At 38.3% G+C, this 23,416-nt stretch overlaps 1 protein-coding gene across 3 annotated transcripts; it reads right to left on the bottom strand.

The window, feature by feature from the left end:
• Positions 1-886: 886 nt before the first annotated feature.
• Positions 887-22,078, bottom strand: LOC112923639 (UDP-glucuronosyltransferase 2B31-like). 3 transcript variants are annotated; one of them, XM_072748840.1, is made up of 6 exons: positions 21,300-22,078; positions 16,079-16,227; positions 8,041-8,172; positions 6,044-6,131; positions 4,976-5,195; positions 887-1,391 (listed from the first exon to the last, which is right to left on the bottom strand). In XM_072748840.1, the coding sequence occupies exons 1-6, from the start codon at positions 22,021-22,023 to the stop codon at positions 1,112-1,114; spliced, it is 1,593 nt and encodes a 530-aa protein (XP_072604941.1). In that variant the 5' UTR covers positions 22,024-22,078; the 3' UTR covers positions 887-1,111. The 3 variants fall into 3 exon arrangements, with proteins under 3 accessions (XP_072604941.1, XP_072604942.1, XP_072604943.1); XM_072748842.1 differs by lacking the exon at positions 887-1,391 and adding an exon at positions 1,630-2,007 and having other exon boundaries at positions 21,300-22,065; XM_072748841.1 differs by lacking the exon at positions 8,041-8,172 and having other exon boundaries at positions 21,300-22,065.
• Between the last annotated feature and the right edge of the window lie 1,338 nt (positions 22,079-23,416).

The raw sequence follows: 23,416 nt of genomic DNA on the forward strand, positions 1-23,416 counted from the left end.
AAGAGAAGATGTATATAGGTACCCCCACCGTAGGGGAGAGTGAAAATTTAGTAAGTTCCTCTAGGGAGCATATTCTATACTATCCAACCTACAACTGAAACTTTATATCCATAATCAAAGGGTAAAATGAGAGTGTAAGCCACCAGGTGAATTGTTTTAAAGGACTGTGAGGTAAAGAGAATAAGCTAATGAAACCGATCTATCATATATTAATTCAGCTTTCTTTTTCTTTTAAGGTTTTATTTACTTGAGAGAGAGAGAGAGAGAGAGAGAGAGAGAGAAAGAGAGAGAGCATGCTTGTGAGTGGTAGAGGAATAGAGGGGGAAGGAGAGGGAGAAGGAGATAACCTCCAGCAGACTCCAAGCTGAGCACAGAGCCCAATGCAGGGCTTGACCCCACAACTCTGAACCATGACCGCTGCTCAAACCGAGAGTAAGGAGCTTAATGGACTGAGGTGCCCAATAGCTCAGTTTTATAATAGGAAACAGCTGTTATATTTCTAAATCCCATACATTCCACAGGATACTGACAAGGTGGTTGAAGGCCATCAACTTGCCATGTCCCAGGGTAAGGAGTGATGCTCAGGCTGGGTACACTATAAAAGTCAAGGAGAATTAGTGGTCACCCAAAACAAAATGGATGGGTAAGTCATTTTATACAACTTTAACTATCTGTAGTTTCTCTAGCAAAGGACGAAACGACAAATTTTGCACCAAAATGAAGTTAAAATATTCTGAGTATTTGCAGAGTAACAGTGATATTGTGAATAGCCTACTGAATGTTCTTATATTCATGCCCAATGTTGGAAACACAGGTAAGCTCAGTAAGTTTTGGAGGGGGATGACTTTTCATTTAGAATAATAAGTTTCTGTAAATTCCCGTAGAGTTTTATTTAATTTAATTTTATTTTGCCAGTTTTTCTGTTGGCATGACACATTTCTGACTCTTAAACAGGCAATAAATCCCTTGAGAGCAGATGTTGATCTCAGAAGCTAAGTTGGGAGGAGTCGTTTCTTCACAGGGGAAGGGAACTTTAAATCATAACTCCTTGCTGGCATCAACTGGAGGAGTCCCATCTAGGAGGCAGACCAGCTTGAGGCCTCAGATACGACTACTCCTTTTTTATCTTCTGCCCTGTTTTTGCGACCTTCCGACAACAAAACAGACAACACTGTGTGGTGACAAACATAGCAGTTACCACACAGGCCAGCAGAAACCCAATCACATCCAAGGAGTGGTACTGGAACCAGGTGAGGTCGTGGGAGGCTGGCCGCAGGTGCTTGGCTCCTTTGTGGCGCATGACATACTCGATCCAGAAGACTGCTCGGTCCAGGGGCTTTAGAGGCTGATCGTGCTGAATTCTTGATAATTTCATAGCATTCTCTTTGTACCTAAGGGAGAAACGTAAAGATACCGACATTGAAAGGAAGTTAATTTGCCAAATCAAAGAATTCCCATGAAAGGTCTTTTTAAAAACTGCCATACAAATGATTCAAAACAAGTGCCATAGAATTACGGAAGTCGTGTGTTTTTTATTTGGGTCCTCATAGGAGATTTGGGTTTTAAATTGGAATTTTCTGAGTGATGAATGTTTTGAAAAGTAAAAATGGAAGTTAGGATAGTTTGATCTTTTCTTTTTAAGATTTTATTTATTTATCCATGAGAGACACACAGAGAAAGGCAGAGACACAGGCAGAGGGAGAAGCAGGCTCCATGCAGGGAGCCCGATGTGGGACTTGATCCCAGGTCTCCAGGATCATGCCCTGAGCCAAAGGCAAGATGCTCAACCACTGAGCAACCCAGGCGTCCCAGTTTGATCTTTTCTAACAGAGAAAAGGATACGAGCCATCGTAACAGCTATAAAAGAGACGGTGGAAATGCACTTATAGAATGATCCTCATGAAGCAGGAAAGGGAATTGCGTCATGGTGAGTAAAATGCCACCTCACCGGGCCTCGTCCTTCCATTCTTCTATCCTCTACTCTTTATTTTCCATCATGTAGCCAGTCTGATTTTTGAAAACAGACATCAGATTATGACACTTCCCTGCTAAAAATTTCCAACTGGCTTCTCACTACCTACAGTAAAATTCAAATATGGATTTTGGACTCTAGGATCTTGCAAATACACACACCCGGCAACTTCGTTTCCTGTCACTTTGTCCCACGTACACTCTGCTGTAGGCCCAGAGGCTTGCTAGCAGTTCACTGAAGTTGCCAGACGTATCCCACCTCAGCCAGCACCTTTGCACTTTCTGGCTCCTCGGTGTCTGCTGGACACTTCCCTGCCACACCCCAAGGCTGCTTCTACCTTTGGATGGATGACCCAGCTTTGTGTCCCGTCTCAGAGAGACTTTTCTGGGCCACACTATCCTAGCACCTTGAGACATTTGTTCTGTTTGTGTCTATGTGTATGTGTTTTGCTATTTGCAACCCAGAACTTGAAAACATGTTTTATTTTCCAAAATAACCTTCAGGCGTAACACATAAGAAATATGCACAGTCTTCACGGAATACCCATACATTCAAAATTAGCTAGAATATTATTGTGAAGTGGATGTAATAATGTACCTACTACTAAGATATTGGTATAGGGTGTCACAAGCTACCCAGAAGCACCCCATCTGCCCTGATCCTTTTAGTCATCATAGGTTAGTTTTTATTATTTATATATTAGAATATGAAGTGAGCGCTCATTTCCTTTGGTCTTTTGTGTAAGAGTTGTTGGTTAATTCTAGCACTGTTAGGTATTCCATTGTTGGCAATAGCACAGGTTACTTCATCATTTAACGATCAATAGCCATTTGTGTTAATAATCTTTTGGCCATTACTACTAATGCTGCCATAAAAATCTTGTATCTTTTGATTTACATGTTTGTACAAGTGTTTGTATATATGTAGAAGTGGAATTGCTGAGAAGAGGTGTATTGATGAGTATGATTTCTTTATTGGCTGAGTTATGTAGAAGTATATTGCTGAATTTCCAAAATGTAGAGAGGTTTTAGTTGTCTTTCTTTTTGATGATTCTAAGTGAATCCCACTAGAGCTGAACAGTGTGCTCTTGATGATTTATATTCTTCAAAATTCCTTTTGGTTTATGGCCCACGTATGGTTAATTCCAGTATCTATTCCATTCTTGAAAAATGGGTATTCTCTGTTGTTTTATATATATGTCAGATGGGTTGCATTTTTAAATTGTGTCCTTCAAAACACTTAGGTATTTCTCCCTTCCATTATCTTATCTTTTTCCCTTGTTCTGATCTTATTTTTCTATGTTACTGAGAAAGATGTTTAAAAATTCAATATTATGACTGTAAATTTGAATGTTTGTTCTTTGGCCCACTTCTACTGCATTTTGATGTTTGCCGTAGTAGGCGTCACTAATTGGTAATTTGGACTGTTTTGAAAGATCAATCAATTCATTATGAAATACTTCTCTTTATTTTTGTTGGTGATTCTGGACTAGCATGTCTGATCTTAGCATGGGTCCAACATCTTTCTGCGGTTACTGCTAGAATAGGTCATTTCCTACCTTCTTCGTACTTAAATCTTTTTGCGCATTTCTATTTGAACATGTCTTATAACTGGCATATAGTTTAAAAAATGTGTTCTGACAATCTTTGTCTTTAAATTATTTAGTCTATTTAGATTTAATGTCTTGGCATATTTATATTTTCATCTACTGTCTTAGTCTGTTTTCTTTTCTATTTGGCCAACCTGCCTTATATTTCTTTACCTTTCTCTCTTGTTTTAAGGTATTTTTATTATGCAATTACTCTACCATTTTCTCCCCATAATACATTTTTCAGTGTTTCTGATATGTGAATGACAATAAGTACATGAAAAGATGTTTAATAACTTTGGCTGTAAGAGAAATGAAAACGAAGACCACAAGGAGAGACCCACTAGGATGGCTGTAATAAAAAAGTTGATAGCAAGTGTTGAAAATGATGTGGAGAACTTGAATCTCCCATACTTAGCTGGCGGAAATGTAAAATAGTGCAACTTATTTGGACATCAATTTGGCAGTTCCTCAGAGAGATAATCTGTGGCCTAGATGTCTACCCAAAATGCTACTCCTAGATGTCTACCCAAAAGAAGTGAAAAATTTTGTTCACACAATAAATGTGTAGCAATATTGATAATACCTAAATGAGGAAATAACCCAAATGTTCACGAACTGATACATGGATAGATTGTAACATATCCATACCATAGGATATTTATCATTCAGCAATACAAACCTACCACACGAATGAAACTCAAAAACATGCCAAATGAAAGAAGCCACATGCAAAAGCCCGTAAGTGGTATGATTCCACTTGTATGAAACAGCCAGAATACAGCAATTTGTAGAGACAGAAGTAGATTAATGTTTACTTGAGGCAAGAGAAATGGGCAAAGACTCCTAAGTCAGTCGTATGTGATTTCTTCTTGGGCTAATGAAAATGTCCCAAACTTAGATTATGGTGATGGTTTCATAGTTCCATAATACACTACACATATTTGAATTTTATACTTTTAGTTTATGGTACACAAATTACACATAAAATATATTAACAATAAGAACCAAAATCAATGTTTGAGCAAAAAGAGATTTATAGCTTTGGAAATTTTGGTACTTAATTGAGAGTCACTTTACATGACTTCAAGTTCTTCATTCTTTCATTCTATGGTTTCTATCATAGGAACTTTGAAATATTCTTACAATTACTATATAATCGTTTGCATTTGTGTATGTAGAAAATTGTTGCAGTAATTGGTTGCCTATTAAGTCAAAGGGATTTAAATGCAACTGTGAAATAAATGTCTGGTTGTAAATAAAAGTAGATTTAAGATCAGTCTATCACTTGGCTTCTTTCCAAATTAGCCTCTTAAGAATGGGAGGAAACTCACAGCCACCGTTGACTATCTATCAATAATCTATCGATAATCTATTGATAAATTCTATCAATTGAAAAAAAATGTAATACTCACGAAGGGTCATTAATGACTGTCCTCAACGCATTGAGCAAGTCTGCACTAGACATTGTGCTGAAGTCCAGTCTGATAGCTGCTCCCTTAGCTTTCATGTGAACAATGTTATCAGCTTGATCGGCAAACAAGGGAATGCCCACCATGGGGATCCCGTGGTAGATCGCCTCATAGATGCCGTTGGTTCCACCATGGGTTATAAAGGCTTTGGCTTTCGGATGACCTAGGATTGGATGAATCTCAGCACATTATTAACCGTAAGTCTTAGAAATAAAATGAGAATTGGGCAACATAAGACATATGTTATTATATAAACATGAAACAGTATTAAAATGTCTTTTGGCTCTCAGCGCAAGAAGCACATAAATGTGCTGGAGAGGTAAATGAAGATTGGTGTGGTGCTTGTAACTTGAAAAATGAATACAAGATTGCTGGACAGACAAATTGAACGATAACATTCTGGTTATCACCCAAAAAAGGGGAAAGGGTGCAAAAAAAAGAAAGGGAGGTGGTATGTTAGAACATATTCTCTTAAAGACACAGTAAAGTCACTGAGTTTCACATGTAGGGTGTCAAGGCAGCAGGAAGTGTGATGGTGGTGGCTCAAATCAGGGGAAGGAAAGATAGCACTTTATCGTGAAATGTGTTGTGACTTCATGGAAAAGATTATGGTATTTTTCTAGAGAAAATATAGAGTCCCTGGTAATAAAAGAGAGGCTATTATTTTCCATTGCCACTGAATACCCATGCAGAAGGAGAAAGGATAGGAATAAGGTGGGAAAATTTGGAGACAGAGCGATGCTCTAGGTAGTTAGTAACAACTTATGTGGGAGAAGAGTTACAGCTGAAATACAGATACTTTGATTCTGGCCATAAGGAATGGGACTGTGTATAAAAACATGCCAACTGTTGTTGGTTATCTTTTTCCCTCTAGGTCTGCAAAATAAATATAAGAAAGTTAAGTTTGAGTTTTGAGTTTTTGAGTAGTAAATGCTCAGTCAGACTGCTTTTCGGTGAACTGCTATCATTTTGTTAGGATTACTTTCAATTCAGTATTTGCCAGATTCTTACCAAGAAGGTCATTCTGGGGAAGCCACTTATACAGCCGAGTATTTGGCCCTAAGGTGTCTGGTTTCTTGCCATCAAATCTCCATAGAACCTGTTAAAGAAAATACCTTATTTCATGAGTTGAACTTTGAAGTTATAGCTTGTGAACATTTTAAAGAATTTAGGAGATAATCTAGTTAGACTCCTTTCATTGACTGATAAATAACAAGGACAAAAGATATTAAAAATGAGACTACTAAAACCCTAGTATAGTAAGAATACCCCCATTTTGTTACTTATTTTTATATTCAAGCAAGTATGAATGTAATCATAATATTTCACACATGAGGATTAGACAGATGAGATTATCAAGGACAAATTCAAGCATTTAAGAAAATTTTAGGCAGTTATTATAATTCTAGTGCAAACAAGTAAGAAATTACTAAAATCCACACCTTTGTCCGTTATCATTGCTTTCGTCTTCCAATGTAATACCAACCTATTTACATCTTTTTAAGTGATACAGAAGGACGTTCCCTTATATCCACTTGTTCATAGCCATTTGTTCCATAAGCTATTTTATTTGAGTTTTACATGTTTTGATACACAAAAAAGCTAAATATGTCATCTGCTGCTTGTGAGAAACAAGTAATTCTGCTTATTAGTAATTCATTAATATCAATAATTTCTCCTTAGGACATTTAACTTTTTTCACATTACTAATGATTAGGCACTACTTGCCAGAAAAAGGTAATTTTTTTACATGAATGCAGATTATTATTAGTATTTCTTGGTTTGGCAGTTCTTTACATGTGGGAAGAAAAGCCTGTTGGCAATTCAGAAATAACAGTGTACGTGTCACAAAAACTCCAAAAGTGTAGTGGTGCTAAGTTTTATTGAACTTGTTGTTCATATGTCAATGATGCACTACAAAGCACTGACAGCATTGATTGATATGAAATCTATGGCCAAGCAATTTCCATTGCCATATTAAAATAGATTCTGATTTTAGAATTTCCCAGCAATCCTCATAACTGGAATATAGTTTGCATTGGTTAGCATATATTTGCTATATGAATGTTAAAATAACTTGCGATAGTAAGCAAAAATTAGCATAAGGAGAAACTATTCCAGTGACCGAAAAGTAGTTCACAAATACCCAAATATGCCAGGTGCATTCTATGTATTGGAAAAGAATTTACAACCATAGTTTATGTAGAAAGAGGCATGTGAAACTTTCCCATGCTAGGCTTTTTTTCCGGTTGACTCCTTAATATGTTTCTTTTTCCTTCCTTAATCGGGAGCAGTTATTATTCTGATAAGTTAGAGTCCTTTGCAGCCAGATATTACTAAGCACTTGGTCACCCTGAGGAGTGGACCCATCTTCCCCCTTTTCATTGATCTTACTCTTTCACTCATAATAGGGCCATTTCATCAGTCATGTCAATTTTTCTCTTTCTCTAAGTCATCTTGGCTGGACGAAAGCCTAGACATAGTTTGGTGATTGTTTTTCTGAACAGCACACTGAGGAGGCTTACCTCAAAATTTAGGGGAAGGAAGAGGAACCTGGATTATCTGATAAGTGTAAACTGCAGGATGCTTTTCAGACTTTTATCAGTTCCTCTTTAACATAACTGTTGAAATTTAACTCCTTTCTGAGAACAGCTATGAGGTAGTCAGTGCCCTTGGAAGTCTTGAAAGGAATGCAGATCTTGTAAGGAAAAGGAAAGAATGACAGACAGAATTTGGTGATTGCTATTCCTGCCCAGGACACATTACAATACCAAGCTTTACTCTGCACGTCCTAAATATATTTCTTTCCATCTCAATGTTAATGCCAAAGTTATTGTCAAAACGACTTCTGTAGTACTTAGCATCTGCCATTTATATTTTCCTCATGTTTGAGATAAACTGGATCTATCATAATGATGTTCATGTCATGAAGGAAAGGGTAGTCAGACCCTTACAGAGTTTAACAGCCTCATTAGGTAGTTGTATACAATTAAGGTACTCTATCTAACCTTTTGTGGAATCTGGGCAAGGGCTGATGCAATCACATTGGCTCTTTCCTCTGGCATGTTATTGACCATTGACCCTAGAGAAAACACCACAATACCGTTTTCTCCAGAGCTCTGGACAAACTCTTCCATTTCCTGTGAAGAAAAAATTTGCTCCATCAAAAAGGAGAAACAGCATAGCAAACACCACTGAATGAATTTCTATGAGGTTGCGTGGGAGGCTCAGTCGTTTCAGCATCCGACTCTTGATTTGGGCTCAGGTTATGATTTCAGGGTTGTGAGATTGAGCCCTGTGTCTAGCTCTGTGCCCAGTGGAGACTTTCCTGGGTGTTCTCTCTCTCCTTCTGCTCCCCAGCCCATGTGAGAGTCTCTCTCTCTCTCTCTCTCATATAAATAAGTAAATAAATCTTTAAAAAAAATTTTTATTGGAGTCAATTTGCCAACATATACCATAACACCCAGTGCTCTTCCCGCCAATGTCCCTCTCAGTGCCCATCACCCAGTCACCCCAACACCCCACCCACCTCCCTTTTCACTACCCCTTGTTCTTTCCCAGAGTTAAGTGTCTTTCACGTTTTGTCACCCTCACTGATATTTCCACTCATTTTCTCTCCTTTCCCTTTATTCCCTTTCACTAATTTTTATATTCCTCAAATGAATGAAACCATATAAAATGTTTGTCCTTCTCTGATTCACGTATTTCACTCAGCATAGTACCCTCCAGTTCCATCCACATCAAAGCTAATGGTGGGTATTTGTCGTTTCTAATGGCTGAGGAATATTCCATTGTATACATAAACCACATCTTCTTTATCCATCATCTTTCGATGGACACCGAGGCTCCTTCCACAGTTTGGCTATTGTGGACATTGCTGCTAGAAACATCGGGGTGCAGGTGTTCCAGCTTTTCACTGCATCTGTATCTTTGGGGTAAATCCCCAGCAGTGCAATTGCTGGGTCATAGGGTAGATTTATTTTTAACTCTGAGGAACCTCCACATAGATTTCCAGAGTGGCTGCACCAGTTCACATTCCCACCAACAGTGCAAGAAGGGTCCCCTTTCTCTGCATCCTCTCCAACATTTGTTGTTTCCTGTCTTGTTAATTTTCCCCATTCTCACTGGTGTGAGGTGGTATCTCATTGTGGTTTTGATTTGTGTTTCCCTGATGGCAAGGGATGCAGAGTATTTTTCTCATGTGCTTATTGGCCATGTCTCTGTCTTCCTCTGTGAAATTTCTGTTCATGTCTTTTGCCCGTTTCATGATTGGATTGCTTCTTTGCTGTTGAGTTTAATAAGTTCTTTGTAGATCTTGGAAACTAGCCCTTTATCTGATAGGTCATTTGCAAATATCTTCTGCCATTCTATACGTTGCCTTTTAGTTTTGTTGACTGTGTCTGTTACTGTGCAGAAGCTTTTTATCTTGATGAAGTCCCAATATTTCATATTTTTACTTTTGCTTCTCTTGCCTTCATGGATGTATCTTGCAAGACGTTGCTGTGGCCAAGTTCAAAAAGGGTGTTGCCTGTATTCTCCTCTAGGATTTTGATGGATTCTTGTCTCACATTTAAATCTTTCATCCATTTTGAGTTTATCTTTGTGTGTGGTGTAAGAGAATAGTCTAGTTTCATTCTTCTGCATGTGGATGTCCAATTTTCCCAGCACCATTTATTGAAGAGACTGTCTTTTCTCCAGGGGATAGTCTTTCTTGTTTTGTCGAATATTAATTGAAAATAGAGTTGAGGGTCTACTTCTGGATTCTCTATTCTGCTCCATTGATCTATCTGTCTGTTTTTGTGTCAGTATCACACTCTCTTGATGACCACAGCTTTGTAGTACAACTTGAAATCTGGCATTGTGATGCCCCCAGCTATGGTTTTCTTTTTTAATATTCCCTTGGTTATTCGGGGTCTTTTCTGATTCCACACCAATCTTAAGATGATTTGTTCCAACTCTGAAGAACGTCCATTGTATTTTGATAGGGATTGCATTAAATGTGTACATTGCCCTGGGTAACATTGACATTTTCACAATATTAATTCTGCCAATCCATGAGCATGGAATATTTTTCCATCTCTTTGTGTCTTCCTCAATTTCTTTCAGAAGTGTTTTGTAGCTTTTAGGGTATCAATCCTTTACCTATTTGGTTAGGTTTATTCCTAGGTATCTTATGTTTTTAGGTGCAATTGTAAATGAGATTGACTCCTTAATTTCTCTTTCTCCAGTCTCCTTGTTAGTGTATAGAAATGGCACTGATTTCTGGGCATTGATTTTGTATCCTGCCATACTGCCGAATTGCTGTATGGGTTCTAGCAATCTTGGGGTGGAGTCATTTGGGTTTTCTGCGTACAGTATCATGTCATCTGTGAAGAGGGAGAGTTTGACTTCTTCTTTGCCAATGTGAATGCTTTTTATTTCTTTTTGTTGTCTGATTGCTGAGGCTAGGACTTCCAGTACTATGTTGAATAGCAGTGGTGAGAGTGGACATCCCTGTCTTGTTCCTGATCTCAGGGGAAAGGCTCCCAGTGCTTCCCCATTGAGAATGATATTTGCTGTGGGCTTTTCGTAGATGGCTTTTAAGATGTTGAGGAATGTTCCGTCTATCCTTACACTCTGAGGACTTTTGATCAGGAATGGATGCTGTATTTTGTCAAATGCTTTCCCTGCATCTTTTAAGAGGATCATACGGTTCTTGTTTTTTCCCTGGTTGAAATGATCTATCATTGATTGCTTTACGAGTGTTGATCCAGCCTTGCATCCCAGGGATAAATCCCACTTGGTCATGGTGAATAATATTCCTAATGTACTGTTGGATCCTATTGGCTTGTTGAGGGTTTTTGCATCCGTGTTCATCAGGAATATTGGTCTATAATTCTCCTTTTTGGTAGGGTCTTTGTCTGGTTTTAGAATTAAGGTGAGACGGCATCATAGAATGAGTTTGGAAGTACTCCATCTCTTTCTGTCTTTCCGAACAGCTTTAGTAGAATAGGTATGGTTTCTTTAAACATTTGATAGAATTCCCCTGGGAAGCCATCTGGCCTTGGACTTTTATGTCTTGGGAGGCTTTTGATGACTGCTTCAATTTCCTCCCTGGTTATTGGCCTGTTTAGGTTTTCTATTTCTTCCTGTTCCAGTTTTGGTAGTTTGTGGTTTTCCAGAAATGCATCTGTTTCTTCTATATTTCCTAATTTATTGGCATATAGCTGTTCATAATAAGTTTTTAAAATCATTTGTATTTCCTTGGTATTGGTGGTGTCTCTCCTTTCTCATTCATGATTTTATTAATTTGAGTCTTTTCTCTCTTCTTTTTAATAAGGCTGGCTAATGGTTTATCTATCTCATTAATTCTTTCAAAGAACCAACTCCTGATTTTGTTAATCCACAGTTCTGGTCTTGATTTCATTGAGTTCTCCTCGAATCTTTATTAACTCTCTTCTTCTGCTGGGTGTAGGATCTATCTGCTGTTTTTTCTCTAGCTCCTTTATGTGTAAGGTTAGCTTTTGTATTTTAGTTCATTCCAGTTTTTGGATGGATGCTTGTATTGTGAAGTATTTCCCCCTCAGGACTGCTTTTGCTGCATCCCAAAGATTTTGAACGGTTGTATCTTCATTCTCATTAGTTTCCATGAATCTTTTTAATTTTTCTCTAATTTCCTGGTTGACCTTTTCATCTTTTAGCAGGATGGTCCTTAACCTCCACGTGTTTGAAATCCTTAAACTTCTTGTGATTCAGTTCAAGTTTCAAAGCATTGTGGTCTGAAAATATGCAGGGGACAATCCCAATCTTTTGGTATCAGTTAAGACCTGATTTGTGACCCAGTATGTGGTCTATTCTGGAAAAAGTTCCATGTGCACCTGAGAAGAATGTGTATTCAGTTGCGTTTTGATGTAAAGTTCTGTAAATATCTTTGAAATCCAACTGGTCCAGTGTATTATTTAAAGCTCTTGTTTCTTTGGGGATGTTTGCTTAGAAGATCTCTCAATTGTAGAAAGCGCTGTGTTCACGTCTCCAGGTGTAAGTGTATTATTATCTAAGTATGTCTTAACTTTGGTTATTAACTGATTGATATACTTGGCAGCTCCCGCATTCACGGCATAAATATTCATGATTGTTAGGTCCTCTTCTTGGATAGATCCTTTAAGTATGATATAGTGTCCCTCTTCATCTCTTACTATAGTCTTTCGGATAAACTTTAATTTATCTGATATGAGGATGGCTACCCCAGCTTTCTTTTGAGGACCATTTGAATGGTAAATGATTCTCCAACCTCTTATTTTCAGACTGTAGGCGTCCTTATGTCTAAAATGAGTCTCTTTTAGACAGCAAATAGATGGGTCTTGCTTTTTTATTCAGTCTGAAATCCTGTGCCTTTTGATGGGATCATTAAGCCCATTCATGTTCAGAGTTACTATTGAAAGATATGAACCTAGTGTCATCATGATACCTATTCAGTCCCTGTTTTTGTGGATTGTTTCCTGGGGCTTCCTTTTTCTTTTACAGAGTCCCCCTTAATATTTCTTGCATAACTGGTTTGGTGGTCCCATATTCTTTCAGTTTCTGCCTATCTTGGAAGCTCTTTATCTCTCCTTCTATTCTGAATGAGAGCCTTGTTGGATAAAGTATTCTTGGCTGCAGGTTCTTCTCATTTAGGACCCTGAATATATCCTGTCAGCCCTTTCTGGCCTGCTAGGTCTCTGTGGAGAGGTCTGCTGTTAACCTAATATTTCTCCCCATAAACATTAGGGATCTCTTGTCTCTTGCTTCTTTAAGGATCTTCTCTTTATGTTTGGAATGGCAAGTTTCATTATTAAATGTTGGGGTGTTGAGAGGTTTTTATTGATTTTAGGGGGGGATCTCTCAATCTCCTGGATCTGAATGCCTGTTTCCCTTCCCAAGTTAGGGAAGTTTTCAGCTATGATTTGTTGAAATACACTTTCTGGCCCTCTGACCCTTTAGGCGCCCTCTGGAATCCCAATTAAATGTAGATTTTTCCTTCTGAGGCTGCCATTTATTTCCCTTAGCCTATCCTCATGATATTTTAATTGTTTTTCTCTATTTTCCTCAGCTTCCTTCCTTGCCATCAAGTTGTCCTCTGTGTCATTCACTCGTTCTTCTACCTCTTAACCCTCATCATTAGGACCTCCAGCTTGGAATGCAACTCATTTAATTGATTTTTAATGTCAGCCTGATTAGATCTAAATTCTGCAGTCATGAAATCTCTTGAATCCTTTTGATTTTTTCCAGAGCCACTAGTAGCTTTATAATTGTGCTTCTGAATTGGGTGTCTGACATAGAATTATAATCCAAATTCTGAAACTCTGTGGCAGAGTATTGTTTCTGTTTCTTTCTTTTGTAGTGAGTTCTTCCTTCTAGTCATTTTGCTCAGTGAAGAGTGGTTAAAAACAAGTTGTACTGGAAAAAGGAGAAAAAGAGAAAAATAAGGGATGGGGGGTACAAACAAGGAACAAAAAAACAAGGAGTGGTATCCTCTGATTCTATATACTGTAAGTTGCAGATTACCCTGGAACTTTCCAGTGCTGCTTGGTCGAGAACATGGTCTTCCCCTGTCCTTCCAGCTGCTCTTCTTGGGGATGGGCCTGCTGTGCTGATTCTCAGATGTGTGCACCTGCGGAAGCTGCCCCACCCCCTGCCAGGTGCACGGCTCAGTGGGAGCTGTTTATCCTGTGAGGCCCCTGCTCCCTGTCAGCCCTGCTCCATCCCAGGTACAAGTTGAAACCAGGAGGAACAACAACAGTGGCAGCGTCCAGCTCTCCAGCTCTGGAGTAACTATCACAGTAACTACCGCAGCTCCTAGTCCGCAGGGGCCTGGATGCTCCGGGGGGCAGTGGATGCCCATCTGTGCATCTCGGGGCCACCCGGGGGCAGGAGCGTCTGGCTGTCCTGTGCCCTCCCGGCCTCTGCCTGTCCCGGGGGGAGCGCAGGATCCGGGGCTGTGCCCCCTGGACGTCCTGGGCTCCAGGGCCTGCAGCACAGGAATCAAGCTCCTGCGGCCCGCGCAGCCCCCTCTGCATGGAGCTGCCACCTGAGCCACTTCTGGGGCCCCGCCGGGCGCACCCCAGCCCTTTAGGGAGCTCGGCTGCGGGGTGTTGCGTGCTCTCCCCAGGGCGCAGGTGCTGTTAGTGCCCCTGGGAGCCTGCCCGAGCTCCCTGCCAGCGCAGTTCTGTCGGGGAAGGTTGGTGAAGCTCCTGCTTCTCTGGGACCCGGCTTTCCTGTCCTGGGGGCTCTCGCTGGGGCCTCAGCCCGGCTCCTCTCGGAGCACCTCCCCCTTGGATGCCTTTTATTTCTTTATTTTTTTTTCCGTCTTCCTACCTTGATAGAAGCACAAACTCTTCTCAATGTAGCATTCCAGCTGTTCTCTCTTTAAATCTCAGGCCCAATTTGTAGGTTTTCAGGATGATTTGAAAGTTACCTAGGAAAGTTGGTGGGGACAGGTGACCTGGAGACCCTACTCTTCCACCATCTTGCCCTGCCTCCAATAAATAAATCTTTAAAAATTTTTGTACACACAGCTAAAAATAGATACAAGATATTATCAAGAATTATTAGAGTATTATCAAGAATTATTATCAAGAATTATTAGAGTAATGCCTGTATTTATCCTTATTGTGATAAACCACACATAAAAATTATCATTTTAAGTATATCTGAGTATGCAGTTCAATAGTGTGTATATTTTATACTGTTGGTCAACTAATCACCAGAACTTTTTCATCTTGCTAAACTGGATCTCAATACCCATTATATAACAATTACCCATTCCCTCCTTGAACATCTGTATTATTTTTTATATTTATTTTTTTAAGATTTTATTTTTTTATTCATGGCAGACACACAGAGAAAGAGAGAGAGAGAGGGAGAGACATAGGCAGAGTGAGAAGCAGGCTCCATGCAGGGAGCCCGATTTATGACTCGATCCCGGGACTCCAGGATCACTGGGCCAAAGGTAGGCACTAAACCGCTGAGCCACCTAGTAATCCCCCCTCCTTGACCAACACTAGCAAACATGATTATACTTTTTATTTCTGTGAATTTGAGGGATCTGGATACCTTATATCAGGGGAATCATACAGTATTTGTCTTTTTATGATTGCCCCCTTTCACTTTGCATAATATCCCAAAGATTTGCCACCTTGGAGTACGTGTTAGAATTTTCTTCTACTTTAGGCCGAATATTCCGTTGTGTGTAAATACATTTTGTTTAAGAATTTATCTGTTGGTGGACACTTGTGTTAGACTGAATAGAACTTTTGCTAGTTTTACGTCAGGATTTAGACCTTGAGAGAGTTACATACACACCTAAATATTTTAGAGTCAAAATCGATATTAGGTTAGCCATTGAATAAGATCTTAGTTTCAGGGTAATCAGACCCTTTGCTGAGTTTAACAGACTCATTAGCTAGTTATATATGATTAAGATTATTTATCTAAACTTTTGTGGAATCCGGGCAAGGGCTGATGTAATCACAGGGGCTCTTTCCTCTGATAGACATACAGCATGATGAAGAGAACATCAAGTAATTCAGTAAGGGATGCTTGTTTATCAATTATGTCTTGAAGGGTCAATATCAACTTAAAATTTATTACATCATTGCTTTTTTCATAAAGATTATTACCTTATATGCTAAGAGTTTACTATTACAATTTTATACTATAGATTTTTTTTAGATATAAGTGGTAGAAATTATTTGGTCTTCATTAAATATACAGAATTTATGGTCCTCATTATACACACAGTGTAGCTTTCTCTGTGCTCAGGTTTACTGAGATTTTGTCTGGCCTTGGTGTGTGGCAGAAAACATATGTTCTCATAGATTAATTAAACCTGTTAATGCTCTAAGTCGTCAAACTTTAGGATCTCAAATGAGGAATTGTGTAAAAGTTGGAATGACAGCAAGGAAACATTAGATTTGCCTGCAGATATTGTTGGGGCACATGAATATTGTTGAGGAATGACCTTTGTAAGCTACAATACTGATGAAAAGGCCCAGAGGAAACAAAGCAAAAGAAGCAGGAATCAGTTACCTTAGGCAGGGGTTTGGCAGGTTTGCAGTGGAGGCCTCCAACAAAGTCAAAATGTGGTAGGAGTGGGCGAGGAAATTCCAAATCCCAGTAGGTTCGAATGAGCCATATATCAGCTTTCCTCATTAACTCATATAGTGTAGTGGGTCTTCCTGAAGGGGAAAAAACAAACAGATCACATCAATAAGAGAAAGGTTAAAAAGTATATGATCATTTCCACATATGCAGAAAAGGCATTTGACAATGTATAACAGCCACTGAAGATAAAAACCCTCAGCAACGTTGGTTTCGAGGGAACATACCTCAAAAATAAAGGCTTAAATGGAAAACCCACAGTGAACATCATACTCAATGGGAAACACCTGAGAGCTTCTCCTCTAAGGTCAGGCACAAGACAAGGATGTCCACCCTTCCCACTTTTATTCAACATAGTACTAGAAGTCCTGGCTACAGCAATGAGACAATGAAAAGAACTAAAACCATCCAAATTGGTCAGGAAGAAATAAAACTGTCACTATTTGCAGATGACATGATACTCTGTATAGAAAACCCTGAAGACTTAAGCAGAAAAGTCCTAGAACGGATAAATTAATTCAGTAAAGTCACAGGATACAAATCAGTGTACAGAAATCTGTTATATTTCTATGTACTAATAATGCAGCAGAAGAGAGAAATTAGGAAAACAATCCTGTTTGCCATTGCACCAAAAATAATGAAGTATCTAGGAATAAACTTAACCAAAGAGGTGAAAGACCTGTACTCTGAAAACTATAATATACTGATGAAAGAAGTTGAGGATTAAAGGCATTCCGTGCACAAAACTTGGAAGAATAGTATTGAACTGTCTATATTGCCCAAGGTAATCTTTAGATTTAATGTGATCCCTATCAAAATACCAACAGCATTTTTTCACAGAACTGGAACAAACAATCCTAAGACTTGTTGGAACTACAAAAGTTCCCAAATAACCAAAGCAACCTTGAAAAAGAAAAAAAAAAAAAAAACTGGAGGTATCACCATTCAAGACTTCAGGTTATACTAAAGCTATAGTGATCAAAACAGTATGGTCGTGGCACAAAAATAGAAACATAGATCAATGGAAGAGCATAGAAAACCCAGAAATGAACCCACAATTATATGGGCAATTAATCTTTGACAAAACAGGAAAGAATATCCAATGGGAAAATGACAGTTTCTTGTTGTCGGGAAAATTGGACAGCAACATGCAAAAGAATGAAACTGGACCACTATTTTCCTTTTTTTTAATATTCTGTATTTTATTTTATTTTATTTTTTCATTCATGAGAGAGAGAGGCAGAGACACAGGCAGAGGGAGAAGCAGTCTCCACCCAGGGAGTCTGAGTTGGGAGGGTCTCCAGAGTCATGCCCTAAGGTGAAGGCAGCGCTAAACCGCTAAGCCACCTGGGCTGCCTTGACCATTTTCTTATAGTATACACAAAAATAAATTCAAGGTAGAATGAAAGACCTAAGCGTGAGACAGGAAACCATCAAAATCCTGGGAAGAAAACACGCAGTGACTTCTTTGACCTCGGCAACAGCAGTTTCTTACTAGACACGATGATGGTAGCAAAGGAAACAAAAACAAAAATGAACTATTGGGACTTCATCAAGATAAAAATCTTCTGTACAGCCAAGGAAATAACCAACAAAACTAAAAGGCAACCTACAGAATGGGAGAAGGTATTTGCAAATGACATTTTCAGTAAAGAGATGGTATCCAACATTTATAAAGAACTTCTCAAACTCAACCTCCACACCCAGGAAACAAATAACGCAGTTAAGAAATGGGCAGAAGACATGAATATGCATTTTCAAAAAATATTTTATTAATCTATTCATAAGAGACACTGAGAGAAAGAGAGAGAGAGAGAGAGAGAGAGAGGCAGAAACACAAGCAGAGGGAGAAGCAGGCTCCATGAAGGGAGCCTGATGTGGGACTCGATCCCTGATCTCCTGGATCAGGGCCTGGGTTGAAGGTGGCGCTAAACCACTGAGCCACCCAGGCTGCCCTGAATAGTTATTTTTCCAAGGAAGACATCCAGATGGCTAACAGACACTTGCAAAGATGTTCATCATCATTCATCATCAGGGAAGTGCAAATCAAAACCACAATGAGGTATCACCTCACATCTTGCAAAATGGCTCAAATTAAAGCCACAAAAACAAGTGTGGAAGTTTCTCAAAAAGTTAATGGTGAACTACCTTATGATCTAGGAATTGCACTACAAGGTATTTACCCAAAGATTATAAAAATACTCATTCAAAAGGGCATATGCTCCTGGTCGTTTACAGCAGCATTGTCTACAATAGCCAAATTATGGAAACAGCCCAAGTGTCCATCAGCTGAAGAATGGCTAAAGAAGAAATGATATATTTATACAATGAATATTACTAATCCATAAAAAAGAATGAAATCTTGGGCTGCCTGGATGGCTCAGTTGGTTAGGCATCCAACTCTTGGTCTTGGCTCTGGTTATGATCTTGTGGTCTTGGGATCCTGCCCTGAGTGGAGCTCTGCAATCAGTATGGAGTCTGCCTCATTTTCTCTCTCCCTCTCAAATAAATTAAAAAAAAAATCTTAGAAAAAAAAAGGATGAAGTCTTCAGGTTTGCAGTGACGCAGATGGAGCTAGAGAATACTATGATGTTAATCAAAATAAGTCAGAGAAAATCGAGTACCATATGATTTCACTCATATGTGGAATTTAATGAACCAACCAAACAAGCAAATTACAAAAAGAGTGAGAGAAACCAAGAAATAGACTCTAAATGTAGGGAACAGACTGATGGTTATCAGAGGGGAGGTGAATGTGGGGGATGGGTAACACTGGTGATGGGGATTAAGAAGTGAACACATGATGAGCACTGAGTGATGTATGGAAGTGTTGAATCACTGTATTGTACACCTGAAAGTAATATAACACTCTGTTAACTATACTGGAATTAAAAAGTAAAACTTGGTAGAAAAATAAGAGTAAATAAAAAAGTAAAAAAATCTCATAACAAGCAACAGGTAGAAGAAACGAGAGTAATGGAATGTTAATATACTATGGAATCTTCTGAAAAGAGTTTTGACTAGTTATAAAAAAGGCTTAAAAAAATAAAAAAATAAAAAAAAGGCTTAAAAATATTTGTAGTTTGCTAACAGAACACATATATGATACAAACATGTATTGATGCAAATATATACATTTGCATATATATATGTTGATCATATGTATATATGAAAGACAAAGTGTAAGAGACTCAATTTTCACATCAGAGTAGTACGTTCACAACCAATTTGTTAACCTAACCGAAGCCACTATGAAAATAAACCGTGCATTTATTTATTCTTGAATTCTGCAAAAGTAACAGATGCAAATGTAAACAATTGAGCCCCCCCCAATCAATTAACCAATGGAAAGAAACACCTTTCCGGCATATACTCAGTGTAATTTCTAAAATTTAGTAAATTATTCCCTTGATCCGAGATTTTCCAAGAAAACTGTGAGTTTTTGGGGGTATGGCTTGTATTTACTATTGTAATTAGTTAATATTAGGAGCTTAATAATATCTATGTATTAACAATATTTGCAAGTAACAGCTGGAATATTTTCCACAAGTATGGAAATAGATACGTGCACTCTTAATCATGGCACATTTTGTCTTTAGGGCAGTAACAGTTTTTTTTTTTTATGTGAACTTGTTAACGTGTGTGTGTTTAGACCTTTAAAACAGGATTTATAAACCCTGGTGAAAGAATATGTAATCATTAGAAACTTCATACTATAGATTCCTGAGTCTAACATAGCCATTGTATCTCATAGCCTTCTAATTGGCTATGGATGAAGGAATTATGAAGGAGTTACTCACAGTCATAAAACATTATTAAACCTAAAGCCACTGTCAAATTAAACATGTATTTGTTTATCTGAAATGCTGCAAAAGTGACAGATGCAAATGTAAACTATTATTTGAGCTCCCCTGTCAATTAACTAACGGAAACACTTTTCCCTAGAGTTCTCAGTGTAATTCTACAATTTAGCAAGTTATTCCCTTGATCCTCAATTTTTCAAGAAAACTCTGAAGTTTTCTTGGAAATTATGAAAAAATCTTTCAGGTAATATGTAATCACTTTAATTCTCTTTTTTAAAAAAAGATTTTATTTATTTATTTATTCATGGCAGAGATGGAGAGAGCAAGGCAGAGTCACAGGCTTAGGGTGAAGCAGGCTCCATGCAGGGACCCTGATGTGGGACTCTCTCCCGGGACCCCAGGATCACATCCTGGGCCAAAGGCAGACACTTAACCGCTGAGCCACCCGGCATCCCAACACTTTAATTCTTAACTAAGGAAACTGAAGAAACAAGTGGGAATAATATCCTCAATACTATAGACAGTTGTACTAGAAATATATGACCCCTCAGTTGACATGTCTGCTTTCATCAAGATAGTGACATTTCTAATGCCATTTTTTTAAGATGGAAAAAGTAGAGTAAAATGGATATATAGAAAATAAGTACAGCAGACAAGAATTTAAACAGCGAAACTATTCTGATATAATAGTGGTAGATGCATATCATTATAAATTTTGAAAACTCATAAAATGTACCAAGCTGAGAGTAAACTCTTATGTAAACTATGAACTTTGGATGATAATAATGTGTCAGTGTAGGTTCATGAATTGCAACAAATGTACCACCCTGATGGGGGATGTTGATAATGGAGAAACTTATGCCTGTGTGGGGGTGAGGGTTATACAGGAAATCGTGATTCAAAATGCTGTGACTTAAAATTCTTCTAAAAAGTAACGCATAGCATAAGTAATATTTTCACCCTGTATTTGATAAACAACAAAGGAAGGATAAAATACTTTACTGAGAAAAAAATTAAAAAGCAAACCACAGAAAACCCTTTTTAAAGATATTACAAACAAACACATGGAATGGATATGTCATTGGTTCAAGAATTCCTCAGTGCTCTAATGTCAGTTATTGACTCCCTAGAGTGTGATGGACCCATAATGGACAGGGGGATTCTAACTGGCCCTGTCATATATAAGTCTTTGCATGTGTTTGTGAGATTGAGAGATCATTTTATACTTTCATGTCATCATTTTCTTCTAAAAGACAAATTTCCTCCCTCTTACTACTTATACAAACTCTCCTCCCTTGCACTAGGAGAGTTAAGATTTCATGTTACTAATGAAAAGCAGGACTTACCTAGTACTTCGCTGTAAAACTGATCCCAACTCTTCACATTCATTGTTTGGAACCAAAAGTCAAAATAAAGCACATATAGCATATTTTTCACTCTCTCCATGAATGTCATTTGATCAGTTAATTCTGACAGAATAACAGGTGCGTAGGATGGAGGGAGCGGAAGTCCTCCAATGTGTTTCTCAAATGCATAGCCTGGAGAGAAACGGAGAGTGTACACTAAAGGTATTTTAAGGAGCTCAGCCAGCAGCTCACCGCAGGGTCCCACAGCGTCTGCAAGGATGAGATCGAATTTTGATTCTTGTAGTTTTGTCATGAGTTTCTTGTTCAAAACTACATCTTTACAGAGCTTCTCAACACACTCAAAATATTCCCAAAGAATTTCTTGCATTACAGAAAAATATGCCCAAAATGAATCTTTTGGCATATCATATGTCCACATCTTGAGCATTTTTATGAACAAAGCCTCAAAATCACCTCTAGATAAATGTGCAGAATAAATCTCAAATTTAATAGCAGATAATTTGTTCGGATCAACAAGAATGGAGGCTGAAGATGTCAGAACAGTCACTTCATGACCCCTCTGGACAAGTTCATCCAGGATTGTCTTTACATTGATCCAATGGCTGTATTCTGTGGGCCACACCAGCACCTTTCCGCAGCTCCCAGAGCTAAAGTAACAGCTCAGCTGGAGCAGCAGCAGAACTGAAATCCATTTCATAGACATCCTGGTGGAACACGCTGCTGCTTCTGAAATTCCTGCCTTCTCCTACCATTGCTTGCACTTATATCCGAGGAGCAATCAATCAGGAAGTTAAAATATAACTCCTACCTTTCAAAGTAAATACATTATATGAACTGTCCGAGCATTTGGATGGCAAGTGGAAAAAGCCAACATAGATGACTTTGTTTGTATGCAAATGTGTGTAATGTCTGTTTGATGATTTTAAGTCCTATCATCTAGCTAAGAGTCAATGTGCAAGTCATCTGTCTTACGTAACATATTTTGGAAGAGTGTCGAGGACGGTGGTGAGAGGTGACTGCAGTCCTCTTGACACAAGAATGAAAGTTATTATACAGGAAGAGATGGTTTTGTTTTGTTCATAAAACTTTGGTTGACATGTGCCTCCATACCGTACAAGTGCCAGATTTAAAGTGTACAGTTCAGTGGTTCATAGTATATTCACAGAATTGTGCAACCGCTCTGGTGATCAATTTTAGAGCACTTTCATCACCCCAAATGGAAACCTTCACTCTGTGATGGAACTCTTCATTTTCTGCATTTCCCAGCCGTAGTCAACATTTTGTCTACTTTTTGTCATATATATTGCCTGTTTTGAGCATTTTGTATAAATGAAGTGTCTCTTGTGACTGCTTATTTTAATTAGCATACTATTCTATTTAAAGAAATTTTTTTGACTTTATTGAGATATCCTTGATATAACATTGTGCAGTGGTGAGGTGTACAACATGATGACTTGATTCGCTTTAAATATTGTGAAGAGATTACACCATTCTCATCCATCACATCACACACTTATCTTTTTGTCTGGTGAGAACTTTATAAAAATCATTTTTATTACTTTTTTACTGAAGTACAGTTGACACACAATGTTACGTTAGTTTCAGGTTACAACATAGTGATTCAACAAGTCTATCTGCTGTGGTGTGCTCACAAGGGTAAATTCCATTTGTCACTACACAATGCCACTACAATTACTGACTATATTCCCTGCGTTTTATGTTTTATTCTCCTGACATTTATTCCATTTATTTCATACCTGGAAGCCCGTATCTCCCACTCCCTTTCACTCATTTTGCCTTCCCTCTCCCCCTTTTTTCTAGAAGCTATCATTTCTCTATATTGGTGAGTCTTTCCACTGTTTATTCATTTGTTTAGATTCCCCATATTAGTGAAATCATCTGACATTTGACTTTCTCCTACTGACATATTTCACTTAGCATAACACCCTCTCAGTTTGTCCATGTTATCACCAATGGCAAGATCTCATTCTTTGTTTGTGGTGGAATAATATTGCATTGTCTCTATATAGTACGTCATCTTTATCCATTCATCTATTGACGGACACTTGCATTATTTCCATTAGCTGGCTATTTCA

The sequence above is a fragment of the Vulpes vulpes genome, chromosome 2 (assembly GCF_048418805.1).
Source record: "Vulpes vulpes isolate BD-2025 chromosome 2, VulVul3, whole genome shotgun sequence".
Lineage (NCBI taxonomy): Eukaryota > Metazoa > Chordata > Mammalia > Carnivora > Canidae > Vulpes > Vulpes vulpes.